Genomic DNA, 19,867 nt, shown 5'->3' on the forward strand with positions numbered 1-19,867 from the left:
TATAAATAGAAATAGAAATAATAGAAGAATAGAATAATAGAATAGAATAGAATAGAATGGAGTAGAATATAATTGAATAATTGAATAATAATACAATACTATAGTATAGTATAGAAACTTTAACCATTTTTTGTTTATTTCCTAGGGTAATACGAGAACCCCAGAAGTGTCGAAATTGGCCTTCCCTGTACAGGTTTTTTTAAATAAAAGTCCAAAAGTGACTGAAAATTTTCAAAAGTAAAAATTAGCAATAAAAATTTGGTGATTTTTTTGTATTTGATATACTCGAAACAAGTTACTAAAAAAGCAATTAATTGAATTCTTAAATAATGTATACAGGGTGTGATATATGTACTCTGTTTTAACTTAAATGCGCATTATACATTACACATCAGTATTGAAAAAGTTCGAGATACAGGGAGCTGAAATTTTAAAACATAGCATATTTATCTCTGAAGATACTTGAAGATTTATTAAACTAATTATTGACCAAAATTTGCTGAGTTGGTATACAAATCTGCCAACCACCGGTGGAGATACTGAGAAAGACCGGCATTAGGAACAATAGAATTTCGACATCTCTCAATATTTTGAAAATTGGTTAAATACATTTAATTTTGGTTGATACTTTTATAAATGAAATTCCAATACTATTTGTGTCACAAAAAAAAATGAGAGAAATTTGTTGTTGGAAGTGCAATTTTAAATACAATGTAATTATGAAAAGTCTAAAAGAATATTTTTTTTATTTTTCTGAAGCATAGTAACATACTAAAAAAAAATTGCCACTGCTGCATTATATTTAAAATCGTTTTTGTAACAAGAAATCGTTATAATTTTTTCTGAGATGAATAGTTTAGGTTAATAACACCTAAACAAAAAGCAAATAAAAACATGCTGTTGTTAGAAGTCATTTTGAGAGAAAAATGTTCCGGACACGCTTTACAAAAAAGATACAGGGCATTCAAAACAGATGTTAATATTTCATGAACGACAAAAAAATTATATTAAATTTATATCAAGTTCGTGTGCGTTAGAAAAACATAGAATGTAAAAAACACTGAAATTTCGTTCCATCCATCAGTTGATAACATTATCTACGGCCAAGGTTTTCATATTACTTTAAATAGTCGATTTGATTCTGCATATCAAAGTTGCTACATTCAGGGTAACACCCTGTACAACAAACGCACTTCGATTACAATATACTGAACCGGGACCACCCTGTACGTATACAGGACCTAGACCTTGCCATCGGACTGATGCCAAGGAAGAAGAGGTGGAGGAATATAAAGGTAGATGCGAGATGTTGCAGCCGAAGAGTTCTTACGTCGCTACCGCGAATGTCATAGTGGTGCCTTAGTGTTTTTTTTTTCTTTGACGAGATCAGACGGGTAAGTTCAAGGCTCTCATTAGGCGGGAAATTAATAAATCGACGTTTATTAGTTTTAACCGTTATATAATTTGTCTCCATGTAAATAATGATATGGTACTGCACAGTTCATTAGAGCTCTTACGAGGTATGAAAAAATGTACAAGGTGTTTTCATGATATGGTAGTATATAGGCAGCTTTTATATACTGTTATTCTTTCCACAATGTTATAAGAGAATATTTAAAAAAAATCATATATAGTGTCTCATAAATGAATGAATGAATTTTTAGCGAAACTTATTTTGACTTAACTTTTGAACCTTTTGAAATTTGTGGGAATTCATTTATTTTTCGTATAGACCCCATTGAATAGACTTTTGAATCTGAAATTTCAAAATTCCAGTATTGTGAAAATTCCTATCCTTTTTGTGGCCTTTATTTTATTTACTATTTCGTACAGCATATTGGAGGCTAGTTAATCCACGAAATCAGTGAGAAAAACTATTCATTTAATTTCTTTATCACAATTCCCTCATTTTTCTTAAAAGTATGAAAAATAATTGTTAGTTTATTTTGTAATTATCAATAATTGTAAATCATATTACTGCAAAATAATGTTACAGACCACATCTAATTAATTATTGAACCTAATGCAGAAATAAAACACTAATTATTTAACCTAATAACTACAGAAGCTAAAAACTTTCGAAAATATACAAAAGGAACTTCTATGGTAATTGAATGTGAAAAATGGAAAAAGATTTTCCGACGAGGATCTAGAATGTTTTAATTTAGTATATTAAATTACAGTAAGAAGTCGTAATATGATAATATTGAACTGAAGTTTCCATTGCTAAATTAAATTTAAAAAAATCAAACGTATGGTTTTCGTTGTTAAGATCAATATGCAATAGCGAAGAGTAGAAAAATAAGGGGTAAACTTTTCGAAGTGACCAATAAATAAAAATGTTCTGTCCCAGTACATTCCCAGATTTTTTATTTATTTATTTATTTATTTATTTATTTATTTATTTATTTAAAATTACAACTGTTCACGGGAAAATCCCAGTTACAGGGAAAAACAAAAAAATATAGTAAGTTATTAAAAAATGCTGTAGAAAAAACAAAAACACTTGAAAATACAACAATATACATGCTGTTACAAATTCGCTTCTAAAAAATCAAGGCTAACATGATTAGTTTTCGAAATTTTGGAAGTCCGTTTTTGTTTCATTTCAGCCTTGTTTGAGGTAATATTGAAAAAAGGAGAACACTTTCTCATGGCCACCTTCTGCACTCTATCGAAAGGCATAATCAATTTTTATATGTAACGTTTCGTCTCTCCATGATCATCATCAACTTCGTTTTTTTAAATACGATCCTAGAAATTTTATTATATTTTTTGCAAGCTTTCATGACCTCCAATACTATATTGCCTCAGACCGAATCAGATTCAGACGTTTTGTCTCGAAAAATTCATCTTCAGTGTATTCGTTCCACATCTATTTAAATCTTTTGTTTAGATTTCTTTGTTTATTGAAAAGCTATTTAAAAAAGGTGCTACCAGAATTTTATTATTGATTAAAAAGTTGCAAAATGTGTGACAAAAAAAAATGAAACACATGGTTTTTGTTCTATTTGTACTTTAGAGATGCCATATGGAATATGAAGAAAAAAATTAATTTAATTTTTTTTGTGTGGCCACAGAAGAATGTGAATTTTTCAACGCGGAAACACCCTATAGAAATTTTGGCCTAGGACATTTTTAATCATCATTTTCTACTTGGCAAAGTTGATCTACTTTGCTATTACAACATATATCGTTCGCTTTGAAACATTCTGTACAACAGTGCGAAGCATCTAATGCTCCATTGTCTGTAAAATTAAATTACTATGAACTTAAACTTTGAAAAAATTTCATGCCAATCAAGATCTAATACCGTACTTCCTTTCTACTTCTGAAGAAGCTAATGATATGACCATTCCCTCACTAAACTGTACTATTAATGGTAATAGTACACGTCTTTACTTCAACTTTTCTTTTTTTGTTTTCTATTATACTAACTTGTAAGTGTATCAAATTGTAATTAACAGCCTTCCCGTCTTAAAAAGTGAAGGTGGTTATGATTTATGTTCACGAAGATAATACTGTCTTATTACAGCAATCTTGCGTTGATGAAATATTTAGTGTTAAAACAAAAGTTAACAAAGAAAATTTAGAAAAAAGTATCCACTCTTCTCGTAACTTACAAGTTTTCTGCTATGATGATTTATACTGAAATTAATTGTTGTCAAATAAATAATAAACAAATAATGAGGATCATAATGATACTATGTACGTTTGAAAAAATAGAAGTATATTATTTCATATTGGGTACTTGTAATAAAAATAAGGGTTCTTTTTCATTTTCATATTAAGTATGGTTGAGTCTGGAAAAATTGAGTGTTGAAGTTTCTCCAGAATTGGAAAAAAAACGTAAAAATTTGGAAAAAGAAGTTTTTTAGACGGTAATAAAGACCGGAATGACCAACAGCATGTTGCTCTGGATTTATCAATGAATTGACAAAATAATGTTATATTGAACTTCGTCTTTATTTTATTTTTATGAAGAAATTTGGTAAAATAAAAACTTTAATGTTGTTATTTTAGTTTCAAAGAATTGGAAGGAAGGAAGTTTTCCTTCTTTTCGTTGTTTATTCATAAAAAAATAAAATTTTGTTTCTTTTACTCGTTTCGAATGAAATATTATATTTATTAGACTGGGCCAAAAAAATCGACTATTTTTTTTTTGAAGATATCGAGAATATCATTCAGAATGATGAAAAAAAATATATCGTGAGAGTTTGAGCTCTTAATATTATTTTTAAGAGGTCTATCATCGCTAGTTTCGATTTTTTACTCTTGATTCCATTTTTGCGTCAAAACTGCCAAACCATCGAGGTAAAAAAATGTATCTACATATATTTTTGAAGGAAATTGAACAAAAAAGTTCTGATTGAAAATTTTCAACAGACGAGCCGTTTTCATGTAATCAAACCTTGAAAATTGATGTTTTTTCAATTTGACTTTTTAACTTTGGAATTTTATAAATAACAAACAAATTAATATCGGAAAAAGAACAATACAGATTTTCAAAGGAAATTTAAAGCCCTACAAAGGTCTCTTAACATTTTTGCATAAATTTACTCCTTCAAAAGTTATTCACGATTGAAGTTGAAGTAAAAATTAAATTTTTTCGTTATGGACCCAACTTTTTCCACTTAACGGAACAAATTGATATTATCATCGACAATTCTTATTCTATCAATATAATCACCAAAAATATCCAAAATTCATAATATATTCAAATTCATTCTCGCCCAATAGCTATTTTTTCTACAAGAACGTAGTTTTACTGTCTCAAAATAATTTTAAAAATAACAATTATGTAGTTTACTATTGAAAAATGGGATCGGGAATAAAAAATCGAAACTAGCGATGATAGACCTCTTAAAACTAATATTAAGGACTCAAACTCCTACGATATTTTTTTTCGTCATTCTGAATTATATTCTCGATATCTTTAAAAAAAATTGCCGATTTTTTTGGCCCAGTCTAATATTTATCTTTTGTTAATCAGGGTTTGAACATTACTAATTTCAAATTTGGTTACATCCTGAATCTGAATATATAAATTTTGCAAAAATATATTATTTTCATCCCCATCAAAATATATCTATATAAAAAATATCTTTTTAAGTTCATTTCAATTTTTTGATTCGGAAAAAACATTTTTATTCAGTGTCCGTTTCTTTCGAATTGTTAAATCTCTAATTATAAATCATAAGCATAGTTGATAGAAATGATAAAATTGTTAAATTAATTCACGATGAAATTCTCAAGATAATATGTCCATGAGAAACGATTAAAATCAACAAGTGATGCAATCTCAACTCACGCTCTTCGAAAATAGTAACAGTAGAGAGTCATTTGCGGTTAATTGATATAATTATGGAAACCGTTGAGGTAATACAAAGAACGTGCGTACCTACGTAAGATATCAAAACGCAATACCCAAGTTCAAGGTTAAAAAGAGTAAGTAGCTGTCCATGCATAACCATCCTCTCCGATCGCGGGAATTAATCAACTCAACAATATCGCAATTATCGAAGCTTCCTCAGATTTGAGCTGTACAATTAGCTCTAATTGCGGTTCGACGACTACCAAGATTGTTTTAATTAGAATAAGGTATTGTGGCCGGAAACCATTGAAAATGCAAGTAATGGTCGAGTCTGCTCGTTTACATGGAAATGCATTTTTGCGTTAGCTTTTTAGTGCCGCTTTAATTGTTTCATCTTCGTCCGCAGCAAGTTTGTAATCTCCACAAAGAGGATGTATTATGATATCTTGAGAACCGGTCTAGATCTTTTATATCAAAGGGAACATTTTCTCTTGGTCATTGGTTGGGATGGAGAAGAAAATGATTGCATTGTGTTTAAACAGGTGTTCAAATGTTCTTAAGAACTTGTACGTTTTAGTGAAAAAAATGCATATAAAGGATTTCCCAAAATTCACGCAAGAAGTAGTTTTAATAGAAAATATAGGTTTTTAATTAAAAATTATCGGGTAAATGGCCTCCAGGGCTTGCTGGCACATACGCACTCTTTTGTCGATATTTTCCATGACCGTTTTGCATAAATGCAGCTGAATTTTGCTGATACAACCCTCAATTTCCCCCTCCAAGGCATGGGTGGTCGTGGACTTGTTGGCATAAACCTTAGACAAAAAAAAGTCCAACGGTCTTAAATCGCATGATCTGGGCGGCCAATTCTATCATCAAAACGGGAAATTACACGACCAGGAAAAGAGTCATGCAGCGATTGAATTGTTTCTCGGGCTGTATGACTTGTGGCATCGTCTCTTTGAAACTACATGTCTTCTACATCCATATGTTGCAATTTAGGCAACTGGATTATCATGTCGCGATAGACAGCACCATTAACTGTTAAGAATGGTCCGACGATGCCTCCAGCCCAAAATAGCGACACGTTGTGGATGCATTTGTTTCTCATCAATCACTTGTGGATTTTCTGAACTCAAAATGCGAAAATTTTGTCGATTAACGAAGCCATCAAAATGGAAATGAACCTCATTTGTTATTGTTCCGTAATCAATTCAACGAACTCTCTTCGATCTACGTGGTCAGCAAGCTTCAGTTCTTGAGTCAATTGAACTTTGTACGCATGAAGATGCAAATCTTTCATGTGGATACGCTATAGAGAGCTTCTCGAAACATTCAATTCTTGGCCACGGTGCCGATTGATGTTCCTGGACTCTCAGCAACACTCTCTCGACCTTTCGTGTTGAACGACTTGTTGAATGACGACCAGAGAGTTTATGCTCAATAATTCATACAGTCTTCCTGGATTTTTCAATTGGGATACTCCATTTCTCCAATATATAACACAAATTCCAAAGATTTCCTTTGCTGACATAGGAACGGCCATTCAAACGGAAAAATGAGCATTAAGGGAAAGACAGATTTTGTATAAGTTGGCAACCGATCAATGACTTGCAGACAGATACCTATTAAGGTAGTCACACACGTAGCGATTTATCTGTGCAAATCAAACCGTGCAGATTTATTTGGTGTGGAGACAATTTTTCCTTTTTTTATGAGAACTAACTTAAATTTTATTCTAGTTCTCCGTTACTTCTTACTAGCTCGAGTTGAAATAAAACATTTTAACTGAAACTTAATTTTTTTTTTATTAATTGGTTTCATATAAGAAACTTTAAGGAAAAATTTAATTTCACAAAAAATGTTCGTGAAAAGATAATTGCCTCGGGCTAAAACATGAAAAACCAGTTATTTACTTAGTATAACGTTATATTATTAAAATGCACCTAAAAGCCCGCCAAAGATAATTATATTTCATTAGACTTGAAACGTTGCAAGAGTAACAAATTAAAAAGCATTAAAATTATTTCTAGAATTCTATTAGGCAAAGTAATATAACGAATTCGTCGAAGAAAACGGTGGTACCTCCAATTTAGTTTTTATAGCGAGATCTTCCACGGAGATAAATAGGTTGATGGTATGTGTAAATTATCCACCGTTATGTTTACAATATTCAATGACCCCTAGCTCCGGTCCTCATCTCAAACATAGAAATAACAGAATTGTGAATTGTTTGAATTGACAAATATGTACATGAAACAGCTTTAGTTAAACATCTGTTCTTATTTAAATTCAAAGAATTTCTTATAGTCATTCTTATGGTAAATACATTTTCATATACAAACGTTGAGTAATATGGAGGTTATTTGAATATTCTAACCATAAAAGAATTTACAGACCACTTTAAAATTCCTCGATTTTGCAAAATTTTTTATATTAAAAAAGCTTAAAAATTTCCCACGCTCCCTGATTGAGTTGTAGTCTCACTAGTAATAGTTAACGGTTACTAAAATGAAATTTGTGGAAGACCAACGCGTAAGAAAACAATTACACTTGCAAAGGCTAATAATTACATGCCGAGCATGTTCAAAGCGGCCGATTATGTCAATGTGTCATCCATAATGGATTTTAAATTGAGACCGTCTGCATATTTCGTGACCTAGTGTGTAACGAAAACCTTAATAAAACATAGTTTAAGTCGTAGGTCATAATTCACGTATAAAAAAATATCTATACGAAGTACTTCTACTCTTTAACCACAATCGAGATCATTAGTTGGCCACAACATTTAAACCTACTTTATTACAGCGTGACATAATTTTTTACAGACAATAGCGTCACTTTTCAAATAAAATACCTAATATATTTTTTTAATATAAGGACGATAAGTATAGAAAAATTAAATACTATCAAATTATTAAATCTGTATCGATTTTGTCAGCGTTGTAGTGAAAAATAAAAAGATATGTCAGTGTTTACTGACATGATTTTAATTATTATTTTTGGACAAATTTATTAAAAAAAATTAATATACACTGAAAAAGTAAGTATACAGGGTGTCTCATAATTAGCTGCCAACCCTGAACAGGCCGATTCTATGATCAAAACTATGTAAAAAAGTTCATATGAACATGGGTCCGAAAATGCTTCCTAAGGGCACAAGTACCCATTGAAGAGGGAGGAGTGGAAATCATTTTTTTGCAATATCTCTCAATCGCGTTGTGATAAACGAATGAAATTTGGTATACACAGCTAAATTTTGATGAGCAATTTGATGGACTAATCCATTTATTTCCACAAGGTCCATTGGGGTGGGTACGGGGGGGTCCTTGGAACTTTGCGTGTGTAACTTTTTCATCTTTGACTTTTTAACAAATTGGACAGCAAATTCCGTTTTCCCGAACTGTTTTACGTTAAAAAGGTACTCTCGTTTCAAATCGTTATCTTTAACGGTTTCTGAGAAAATCGCTCTTGAATTAATCCCACTTTGGTCAATTTCATAGTAATTTAAACAAAAATTTTTTTTTTGTTTAAATTTAATCTAATTTTAATAAAAAAATTATAATAAAAAATTAAATTAAATAAAAATTAATCCTTTAAATGGAAAAGAGAGGAAAGGAAAATTATTATTATTATTTTTTGTTTAAATTACTATGAAATTGACCAAAGTGGGATTAATTCAAGAGCGATTTTCTCAGAAACCGTTAAAGATAACGATTTGAAACAAGAGTACCTTTTTAACGTAAAACAGTTCGGGAAAACGGAATTTGCTGTCCAATTTGTTAAAAAGTCAAAGATGAAAAAGTTACACACGCAAAGTTCCAAGGGCCCCCCCGTACCCACCCCAATGGACCTTGTGGAAATAAATAAATTCATCAAATTTCTCATCAAAATTTAGCTGTGTATACCAAATTTCATTCATTTATCACAACGCGATTGAGAGATATTGCAAAAAAAATGATTTCCATTCCTCCCTCTTCAATGGGTCCCTGTGCCCTTAGGAAGCATTTCCGGACCCATGTTTCAAATGAACTTTTTTATTTAGTTTTGATCATAGAATCGGCCTGTTCAGTGTTGGCAGCTAATTATGAGACACCCTGTATATGATTCTGATTTCTGGGGAAGCTTGGATATATTCGAAATTACTTCGCTTTCAGAATCATGTTTGGTTGAAAATTAATGCCTGTACAGAGGTTTAAAGTTCATAACTTTTGGAGCCTCCGTTATAAACAAATTGAATTGTGCCAAAACTATTTATTTATTTATATTTATTTATAAAGGCTAGTGTTACATACACATAAAAGTGTTTACACGCGTCCAAAAAAAAAAGAAAGTGGTAAATAACAATACACATAATGATAGCAATCAACTAACTGTTATACAAATATACATAAAAAACATAGGTATAATTAAAATAAATAGGATAAACGACATACTAAGATTAATGATAACATTCATATTGTCAATAAAATCATCAAAACTATAAAAGGCATTTTTTACCAAGTATTTTTTATCCTTGATTTAAAATTATTTTCATTAAAATTTTGAATTTGTTGAGGTATTATGTTAAAAAATTTGAAGGCCCAATAATTAGTACCGACCCGCGTTTTAGTAAGTCTTAAAGTCTTTAAAGAGTCTTAAAAAAGTCTTTAAAAATCTTTTAAAGTCTTTAGTAAGTCTATTGCACCTAAAGCGCCCACTTTTGGCACACTTTTAAAGTATGAGAAAACCCTCAACTTATAAAATTTTAACAATAAATGCGATAGTTATAAACAAATTAAAATATGGGCACTTTTCTTGTATTTTTTGCAATCTTTCTTGTTTATTAACCGATTTTAATTTAACAAGTCTCATTTTGTAGATAATTTTATTCCCTACATGCCGTCTGAGATTCACTTTTCGCTAAAATTGATGGTTTTCCCTGCAAAGTGAAAAAAACTGTTTTCCTCACTTATTTGTTTAAATAGAAAAGTTAGCTAATAAAATTTTCTGACTCACGAGATGAGAGATGTCTTGTATTATGTTCCTTTAGACAATTTTACAATAATATCGCGGATAGGAATTTTTTTGAGTTTCTCTTTTATTTTCGCTAATTTTCCTGGTGTAAAACTGATGACGGTCATTTTAAGTAATTAACTTAAACATGCAAAACCACTAAAACATTGTATTATACATTTTACGAAATTTTTAATGAACATTATAAATTATAGTTCGTTGTAAATACTCGTATTTAATTTTCTTATTTAACAAATTGCGATTTTATAATAGCGTACGTAAAATAATTTGGTCTTTCAAAATCCGGAAGAAAAAGACTGGGTTAATAAAAAAAATTAAAAATCTGCGCTTTCGAGCATTTTCATAGAATATTTTTAAATTTCGAGAAAATGCATGTTTTCATACTTTTGTTGCTAGCTGTATATAATAATAAATTCTTCTTCCTCTATCTAGGACAGCGTCGCGCTTCAAAGATATTTCCGCTTTACTAAGCAATAATTAAAACGTTCATCTTTATATTTTTTAAGAAATTGTGAAATTAAATTTTCGTCGAGTCACGTTATATCCTGTTACAATTAATGTCGCATCCCGTTTATTCTCATTTTTAAGCAGAGAGCTGCAGCGATTATCGGATCCATTTTTTCAGTAAACACGAGATTAAATGAACAGTTACTTTTTACACGTAAAAATGTTGGTACCGTTTTTCTTTCATTGGACGACTGCCATCCAGGTCTTTAACAAGCTGGCACGTCGCGATGTGGAATCTAAAACAGCAGTATGTGCTGGCTCTTCAGAATTATCCACGCTTATTTGTGAAACTTGATTCATTCATTTTCTGACCAGTAGCCATAAAACAGGTCGGACATGTGCCCCATGATAAAAAGTATGCAGAAACCTTGACCTCTAGTTTGCAGTACTCGGTATGACTATGCAAATATCTAGGTGCCAGAGGAATGTAGGGAAATACACACATACGGGGTGTAACAGATTTGTTGCGACAAACTGTAAAGTTTAAAATAAATTCTTGTAAAGGGTGGTTGATACAAAAAATCTGTTATCGATGTTCCGTCCTCTTCTTTTTAGTTTACTTCGCTGGTACCAAAACATCTTGGCTAACTTGATTAGTTTTAGAGATATACAGGTTTTTTTTTTAAATCGCCCATGTACATTAACTTCTCTATATCCGTTGTCATTAAATTTAGAAGAAAACAGTTTGAACATTATTCGTTCTATTTTTTATGAGGAAGCCATTGGCGTACTCATTTTTTTTACAATTTTCACAGTTTTTCCGATACTACATAAACATAGTTTTTTTTTAAAGTAGAACTGTATTTGGCCATCCCGCTGAATGGCAATGTTTATGTAATATCGGAAAAACTGTGCAATTTGTAATAAATCTGAGTACGCCAATGATTTTCTCATTAAACATATTTTCTTCTAAATTTAATGACAACGGAGATAGAGAGAATGGAAATCGGCGATTTTTCAAAAAAACCCTGTATATCTAAAACTACTCAAATTAGCCAAGATCTTTTGGTACCAGTGAAGTAAACTCAAAAGAAGAGGACGGAACATCGATATCACATTTTTTTGTACCTATCTATCACCGTTTTTGCTGTACCCTATAAAACTATCGCAAATCAACTACCCTGTATATGATCAAAAATCATAACATTTTGGGACGATATTTGAAAATCAGTAGAAAGTGTGAGTGAGATATAACCTAGACAGTATTTGTCATATCTTAAACGTCGTTGCCTATTGATACAAAGCATTGCTGTGTACATGTACATATACAGGGTGTTCCTAAATATTATGTACATAAGGGAGGGGGTACTTCTTTGGCTTATTTCATATAAGTTCATATAAACATAGGTTTGCAAACGCTTCGTTACCGATCTACAGGGTGTTGAAATTTTAAAATTTTTTTAGTTTTTTCTCTATAGCTCCTACAGTTTTTGAGATATTTAGCTCAAATTTATTACCCCCTCCCTTATGTACATGATATTTAGGAACACCCTGTATTCTTTGTAGATTATATCTCACCGACAATTAAAATACATCGACAGATATATATTCAAATAGCTAAATCGTTCGTTAGTTGCCTCATCTGTGAATAGATGAGAACACCAACAATTTTGAAATCGTATGGTGATTCTGCTGACGAATGATTTTAGTTAGATATTGAGGGTGTTATTCAGTGCTGGACGGGGGCTGTCGTTCGCAGAGTAATTGTTTCCCACAAAATAACTATTAGTAAATCAGAATAAAGATTTGCACAAATGACTTCCTGCAAGGAGAATGAAGACAATTTGGTCACTATGTACCAAAATTGTTAAAAAATTTGATAAAAACTAACATAATCTGTTTTTGGGCTAACGTGGATGTCATAGTTTTTTTGAAAGTTGAAATCTTTCAAAATGCAGTTCTAAATTCTCAGTTACATAATGCTCATATTATGCAGCATTTATTTCTCCGTTTTTGTTCTATTTCATATATACAAGGTGTCTCAAAATTAATGGGCAGTAATTTTACTACAAACAAAAGCTACGCGACCACCCCCCCTCGATTTAGTTACTTTTGACAGTCTAAAATTGTTTAAATAAAGTGATGTGTTATTTGTATTCTCTTCAGTGTTCGATTATTGGTTAGGTAAAACTATTTTCATATAAAAACAATCCTTGATCCATCCGTCTGGCACAAGGGTTTATTCCATTAATTTTAAATTTTTTTCACAGTTGGAAAAATAGCCAAAAAATAAAGAAAATTCACGTCTAATCGTTTTAAAATGTTAACAAGGTATTTCTTGGAGCCCCAAGCTTTTTCCGACTCATTTCCGACTGTATTTTGATTTTGTATTGCAATTACCTTTTTTGTGCTTACGCTCATGTCAAACTTAGTTTTAAATCAAAACTAATTTTAACTTTACTAAGTACTTTTTAATAACAACAAACATATTGCATTACTGTTAGTATACACACCCATTTCAATTCATTCATGAAATCAAAATACGATTGTTTATATTTCTTAATTGCAACAAGGAAGAATGAGAATCAACACCGGAAAAAATAATTAATTATAATAAACAAACATCAAGATAAATTAATATACTTTTATGAATGGAAGTTTGGGGACACTAGTCAACTATACCTACAAATTAGAATGTCGATCAGGATACTGAACGTCATATATTAGAAGCTTAAGAAATGAAATTCAAGAAGTATAAGTAACAATCGTGATGGTATTTTGAAAAAAATATCAATGTTTCAATCAATTCAAAACATTTATAAATGTCCATTTGATAATTTTAATTTTTATTACTATTTAAAATTGTGGGTGACTGAATATGCACGTACTTTAATATAAATCATTTCAAAATTAAAAATAATCGCTTGCGACTTGCGGAATTTATCCTTACCCGAATACTCATATCTGTATTGTTTACAAATATAGCAATAATGACCCTATTTTATTCGTTGATTTCACTCACCATTCCGAAAGTGTAACCCTGTTTGATTGTTTCAAATATTTTCTTCGTAGTATTAACCATGAAGCTGTTGGTGTGTTTGGCTTTGGTAGCCTTTTTCTCACAAGTCAAATCGTTCAGCGGGAGCGAAGACAGATTCATCAAAAAGTACGCGATGATGAAGGTGAGTGTTTCTTTTTCTATTAAATATTGTGGTGGTTAACTGTGGCTTGATATTTTAAAATATGTATTTCGTACAATGTTGAAACGAATCATTGCTAAATAGATGTTAATTTTTTTGGATCTATTATAGGCAGTGCAAGCATGCGCCAATAATATAGTGATTTGTTTTTGGAATAATTTAAGGAAAAAAGTTTCTTATTCGTAGGAATTTCTTTCATATAGGTGTTTTAGACGGTTTAAATTTCGAGATACAGGAAGTCATTTTTGAAAAATCTCACATCTGCCTAAATATCGAAAGATGTTTAAAGTAGATTAATGAAATTTGAACTGGTGACTACGTAAAATAAAAAAATTGTTAAATTTATAAACAATTTAAACAATCAGTGGTTTAAACATTTTTTAATTGTACTTCAAAGAAAAATATCTTTTTCATTTTATTCGAAAAACGAGTCATTTTTGGGTTATTATTATTTCTTTTGTCTGAAATAAAATGTACAATACAGTTGAATAAATCGAACTATAAAACTTCGTTTCATTTTTTGGGTAGTTGCAAATAGAGTTTTAAAAATCAGTCATAAAAAATTTTAAAAAATCATTGACGTAGAACTTTCTAACTTTTTAGGGGTAGAAAGAGATAAAACTCTGCCAATATATTTTTTAAATTTTTAATTGTGTTGTATTTGTATCGTCAACAGAAAAGTTGTGCATACTTTATTGGTAGTAGTTAATAACCTCAGAATTATTTTTAATTTATTTATATCTCGTTTTTTGTTTTTGAATAAATTAATAGGAAATATGCACTGGCATCAAACTCCTATCTCTGGTTGATATAATTGTGAATTATTATTTTAATTTAGTTAAGTCACAAGTTTGGTTAACCTACGTTAGAAATTATGCGAGATATTTACATAAATATGACAATATTAAAAAAATTTAACACACAGTGTCTCGGAAACCATTTAGGGCACTATAGGAACTTTAATTCCAAAAATAATATAAATAATCATCCTTTTTATTGTCAGCAACATACCTAAGGACCACCGTGTTTCTAATTCTAAAGCCGACGGTACACATAAAGTTAATGTGCAAAGACAAAAAATGAAATATGAGACATTAACTATTTTAAAAAAGGAAAACTAATCTAATAAATTAATAACAACTTTGATGGTCGTAAATTACACGTACCATTAAAATAAGAAGGATACGTTTCTCTAGCGTATAACAGACGCATCTGATGATTTCGAAACGCCGAAGGAAATATTTAACGACGGTTTTACTAGAATTGTTTCCCATGTTGGAAAAAGTTAATTGCAAAGGTTTAAAAGCCAACCGCTTTACTCGAAACTTAAATTCATCTTTCCAAACTGCCATCGCATTAGGTATTTTACTTAATGATGATGACTGTAGCTGTTTCTGAGACATATTACAATGTAGTTCGTATCCCGTAAATTCTGAGTGAACGAGATGTGTTTACCGCCTTTAATCACTCATGAACAGCATTGAGATGTTTACTATCTTTCAGTTAATAGTGCAGATGTACAGAATAAGTTATTAACTATTTATTATGCTTTAAATTTATTGGCTTTTCGCTTTGAATTCGTAGGAAAAAAATAATAGTAATTAATAAAACAATCTTTCACATATCAACTACATCAAGTTTTAAGCAAATGCAGTTGAAGAATAATAAGAACATTATTTAAATTTTAATTTTAATATTATTTTTCATATAATAATAGTTTGGAGTTAGGTAAATCTTCTAAGATTTATAGTCAAAGTTATTTGAACTTTTAATAGCTCATAAAGTTATTCAGAAATATGATGATAGTTTCGATACTATTAACATTAGAATTAAAATATATGTAGGTGTCTAAGTTAAAGTCTTCTTACATATTTTAAGAGACACAGAAATGGTTAAATAAGCAAAATTGTGCAGAATTTTATGAGGGATTCGTTTTAAAATTTAGAAATTTTTGAATAGTTCCGAAGACATTCGAAGAAAACCAATATATATGCTATTTCTTTTTTTAGTCGCATTTCACTTGTTTATTAGAATTTTTGTCCAACAATTTTGAAAAACAAGTGAAATACAACGAGTGATAGCATAAAATCGGGTTCCCTCGAATATCTTCGAAACTATTCGGAATGTTTTAATTCAAAAACGATTCTGTGATCGGCATAAAATTCTGCACATTTTTGCTCATTTAAAAATTTCTGTATCTCATAAAATAAGAAAAATACCTGTATTAATTATTACAACCCTAAAAATGTATATGTACTTGAAAGTTTCTACATTTCTATAGAGTATTAGCTCACATTTAATCCATAATCTCCATCGACCCTCCATTTTTATGTAACTTGCGCATACGGTGGTAGTCCAACCCATTATTTGAAACGTATAGCAATAAAAAATATGCAACGCGTTAAAAAATTCCGTTTTGTCACTTACGAGGTTTATTTCTAGATCTACGAAAGTTGTTTCGGAGAAGACGTGGTGAAACAAATCAGGAAGGAACTGAAGCTGGCCTGCGCAAAATGCGCCTCTTTGTCTCCCCCTTCAGAAGCACCGACCACCACCCCTCACCCAGAGGAAAAGCCCCAAGAGGACCACATAGGACCGAATTCGGTATACCACAGTCAACCTACTCTTGACGTTGAGAAATTGCATCAAGCAATTTTGGCCTTCAGACCAGTGAGTAAATCTTCGAACTGGTGGTGGACAACAGATACACATGTTTTGTTTCATAGTTTTGACGCTCTTGTTATTCTTTTCATTATTTTATTAATACTATTATCTATTATTATTACTAGTTTTGAAAATGTGCTGTATTGGTAATCTGCATGGATCCGTTTTTAATGGTATAAGGGAGAAAATAATATTATTTCAATTCAAGGGTTTTCAATCCGTATAAAACTCAAATTATTTTAAATTTGACGATATCTTTTCCAACTTTGCTTGATGTAAATGACAAAAGTATCTCTTTAATTCAGATATATATGTAGATTGTCTTTTAGCTAACACTTGTTCTTGTATTTGGGTCTTTTTATCATCTCGATCTATATCATAAAGTGCATAGAATGAAGAAGAAATCTGCGATTAATTTATTTATTATTTATTTTATTCTACAAAGAAAAGTTTTCGTTTCTTTTTATTTCTTATAATAAATAAAAACAGCATTGTCAGAGTTAAAGTTTCTTCAGAAAAAGACAATCTATATATTTTATGACATGTAAGTAGGGGCAAACTTCTTAAACATCGTTGGAATTTATTTCAATTTTTTTTAGAATGCCGTACCCCAGCCATCTTACAGACCTTATGGCGGAATCGGTCCAGCTAGCTTTTACAATCCACCCATGGCAAACCCGGGATACCCAGCACCCATGTTTTATCCCGGAATCCAGCAAATACCATTTTCGCCATATTCCTTCCCCATGATTGGACAACAGTACTTTGGAAGCAGGATAGCGGTAAGGATGTTACGACAAAGTAAAAAAATAATATAATTGAAGAACATTGATACATTTTATACAGGTCGTTTTCTCAGTCCATCAGTTTGTGTTGAAATTGAATAAAATAGGTCATAGTTATTTAAATTTCTCTGAATATATTTGACTAATTAAAGCGTAAGAATTCGGTGAACTAGAATACAAATCTGTCAATCAATGATTACTCCAGTCGAATTACAGTTTCAAAGTAAAAATTATTGATAGATATTTTATTGTATTTCATGACGGGGGGAAGAGTAAGAATGATAATATCAAAAAAGTAACTTGAAAGAAGTAACGCTAAGTTGGCAAATTGTAAATAAGTACAAATTTACGTGTTTTTTCACTTTTTTTACTACCCACGAAAATCCAGACGACCTATCGGAAAATTAGTCATTTTATGTTGTAGGCAGTTAAATTACCTACAATTTAAGGTATCTAGTCATATTTCATTTTGTTAACTGTAAAATAAAGGTCAAACTCGGAAAAATAAGTTTTCGAAAATTGCACATTATTATTACAGAAAGTGAATATTGATGAAATTTATGGAAAAGACGACTAGTCTAAACACCAACATATGTGCCAAAGGCTAATTCGATTGACAGTGAAATTGTTGCTCTAGATATTTGTTAATCAATTTCGTTCGTTGTTCTGCAACTAATTGTTTATTTTCTAAACGCTAACGTTCAAGTAAAAAATCTCGCGCGACCGAGAGCGGAGTTCACGCGCCTGTGCGGGCACTGCGCTCCTTCTCCCATGTGCAGGTAACATTAACTTTTATCGCTGCTAGCGCGTTTATTACATGAAGTATCAATGTAAAACTTTCTGAAAATAAAAGTTTAACCCTTTCTTTATTTGTCTCCAAAATTCCAGCCTGATACGTCCAATAGTTAATTAACAAATAACGTTACAAAAAAAGCTGTCTTGGGAACAAAGAAGCGTTATTGATTTATCTTTTTTTAAAATTACCATAAAAATAAGCTCAATTTAATTCAAAAAGAGCGCATTCCCGAGCGGTTTTTGCCTGGGGCAATTTGTTTATAATGCTGTTTTGCACATCCTACTTTGTTAGTTGTAAAGGACAACTTAATTTCAACTTTTTAAATTTTTCTCTTTCGATAAGTACGTTTCTTTGGATCCATTAAAACCTATATCAACGGTATTAACTTATAAAATTAACGTTTAATAATTAAACAATTAGTTGCAAAAAAACAAACGAAATTAATTAACAAATAGCTGGAGCAACAATTTCACGGTCAATCCAATCGGAGTTTGGCACACATGTTGGTCATTGAATTGACCGTCAATTCCGTAAGTTTCATCCATCAATCGCTTTTTGCAATAATTATGCGCAATTTTCGAAAACTGATATTTCCGCGTTCGACCTTTATTTTACAGTTAACAACAAATTAGTGAAAAGGTAGGTATCTTAAAATGTGGGTAATTTAATTGCTTACAACTTACAACATAAAATAACTAATATTCCAATAGGTCGTCTACATTTCCGTCGGCAGTAAAAAAAGTGAAAAAAACACGTAAATTTGCCACTTATTTACAATTTGTCAACTTAGCGTTCACTTAATTCGAGTTACTTTTTTGTTATTATCATTCTACATACCTTTCCCAGTCATAAAGTGCAATAATATGTCTACTAATAATTTATTCAAGTTTTCAGGCTTTATAACCCAATTCAACTGGGGTAAATGGACATACTGAGAACCCACCTTAGATATACTTTTCTATCTAAGAAAAAAGATGTCTTCCATTTTAGTTTGAAAAAGGGCATTTTTTGAGCTTTTGTTTTTTAAAATAAGTAAAGAGAAGATTATATCTAAAATAACCGTAATAGGAAATAATGGAAATAGTAAAAGGGCTTATAATAAATCTAAAAAAAAATAAATCGTCAGATTAATTTTTTTAAATATATCGCTGCTATTTTTATGACAAAATCTAGTCATTTTTAATTCTGTATTAGATGATATTACTATTGTAATCGCTTAAAAAGGTTTTTACCTATTATTAAAAATTTTTCCTGAGTACGGCTCTGAACGTTTTCAAAATGTCTGTATCTATTGGAGGAGAGAGAGAGAGAGAGAGAGGAGAGAATAAAAGTCAATACAGCACAAAATATTCAACAATTTTTTTAATCCATAATTTAAAAAGTACCTAATAAAAAAATAATACGAATTTATGAAAATTTTATTATTTCTAATTAGTATTGCTAACAGTAGTAAAAAATTGTTGTATATTTTGTGCGGTATTGATTTTTATACTGTTATGACTTCATCCAATAGATATTTTGTAAGCGTTCAGAGTCGTACTCAGGAAAAATTTTAAATTATAGATAAAACAAGCTAAAAACTTTTTAAGCGATTACAATAGTAATATTCTCTAATTTAGAATTAAAAATGACTTTAAATTTTGTG

At 30.5% G+C, this 19,867-nt stretch overlaps 1 protein-coding gene across 2 annotated transcripts in view; it reads left to right on the forward strand.

The window, feature by feature from the left end:
* The first annotated feature begins 1,337 nt into the window (after positions 1–1,337).
* The window catches only part of LOC108910840, a 31,323-nt gene continuing 12,793 nt past the window's right edge, over positions 1,338–19,867 (forward strand). Inside the window, exons 1-4 of one of the 2 annotated variants that reach the window (XM_018715587.2) lie at positions 1,338–1,394; positions 13,850–13,959; positions 16,420–16,647; positions 17,241–17,423. In XM_018715587.2, the coding sequence (XP_018571103.1) occupies positions 13,858–13,959; positions 16,420–16,647; positions 17,241–17,423 (513 nt within the window). In that variant the 5' untranslated portion in view covers positions 1,338–1,394; positions 13,850–13,857. The remainder of the gene's footprint in view (positions 1,395–13,849; positions 13,960–16,419; positions 16,648–17,240; positions 17,424–19,867) is intronic. The other variant, XM_018715596.2, reaches the window with a different exon arrangement.

Source organism: Anoplophora glabripennis, unplaced genomic scaffold, assembly GCF_000390285.2.
Source record: "Anoplophora glabripennis isolate ALB-LARVAE unplaced genomic scaffold, Agla_2.0 scaffold24, whole genome shotgun sequence".
In the NCBI taxonomy this organism is placed as follows: domain Eukaryota; kingdom Metazoa; phylum Arthropoda; class Insecta; order Coleoptera; family Cerambycidae; genus Anoplophora; species Anoplophora glabripennis.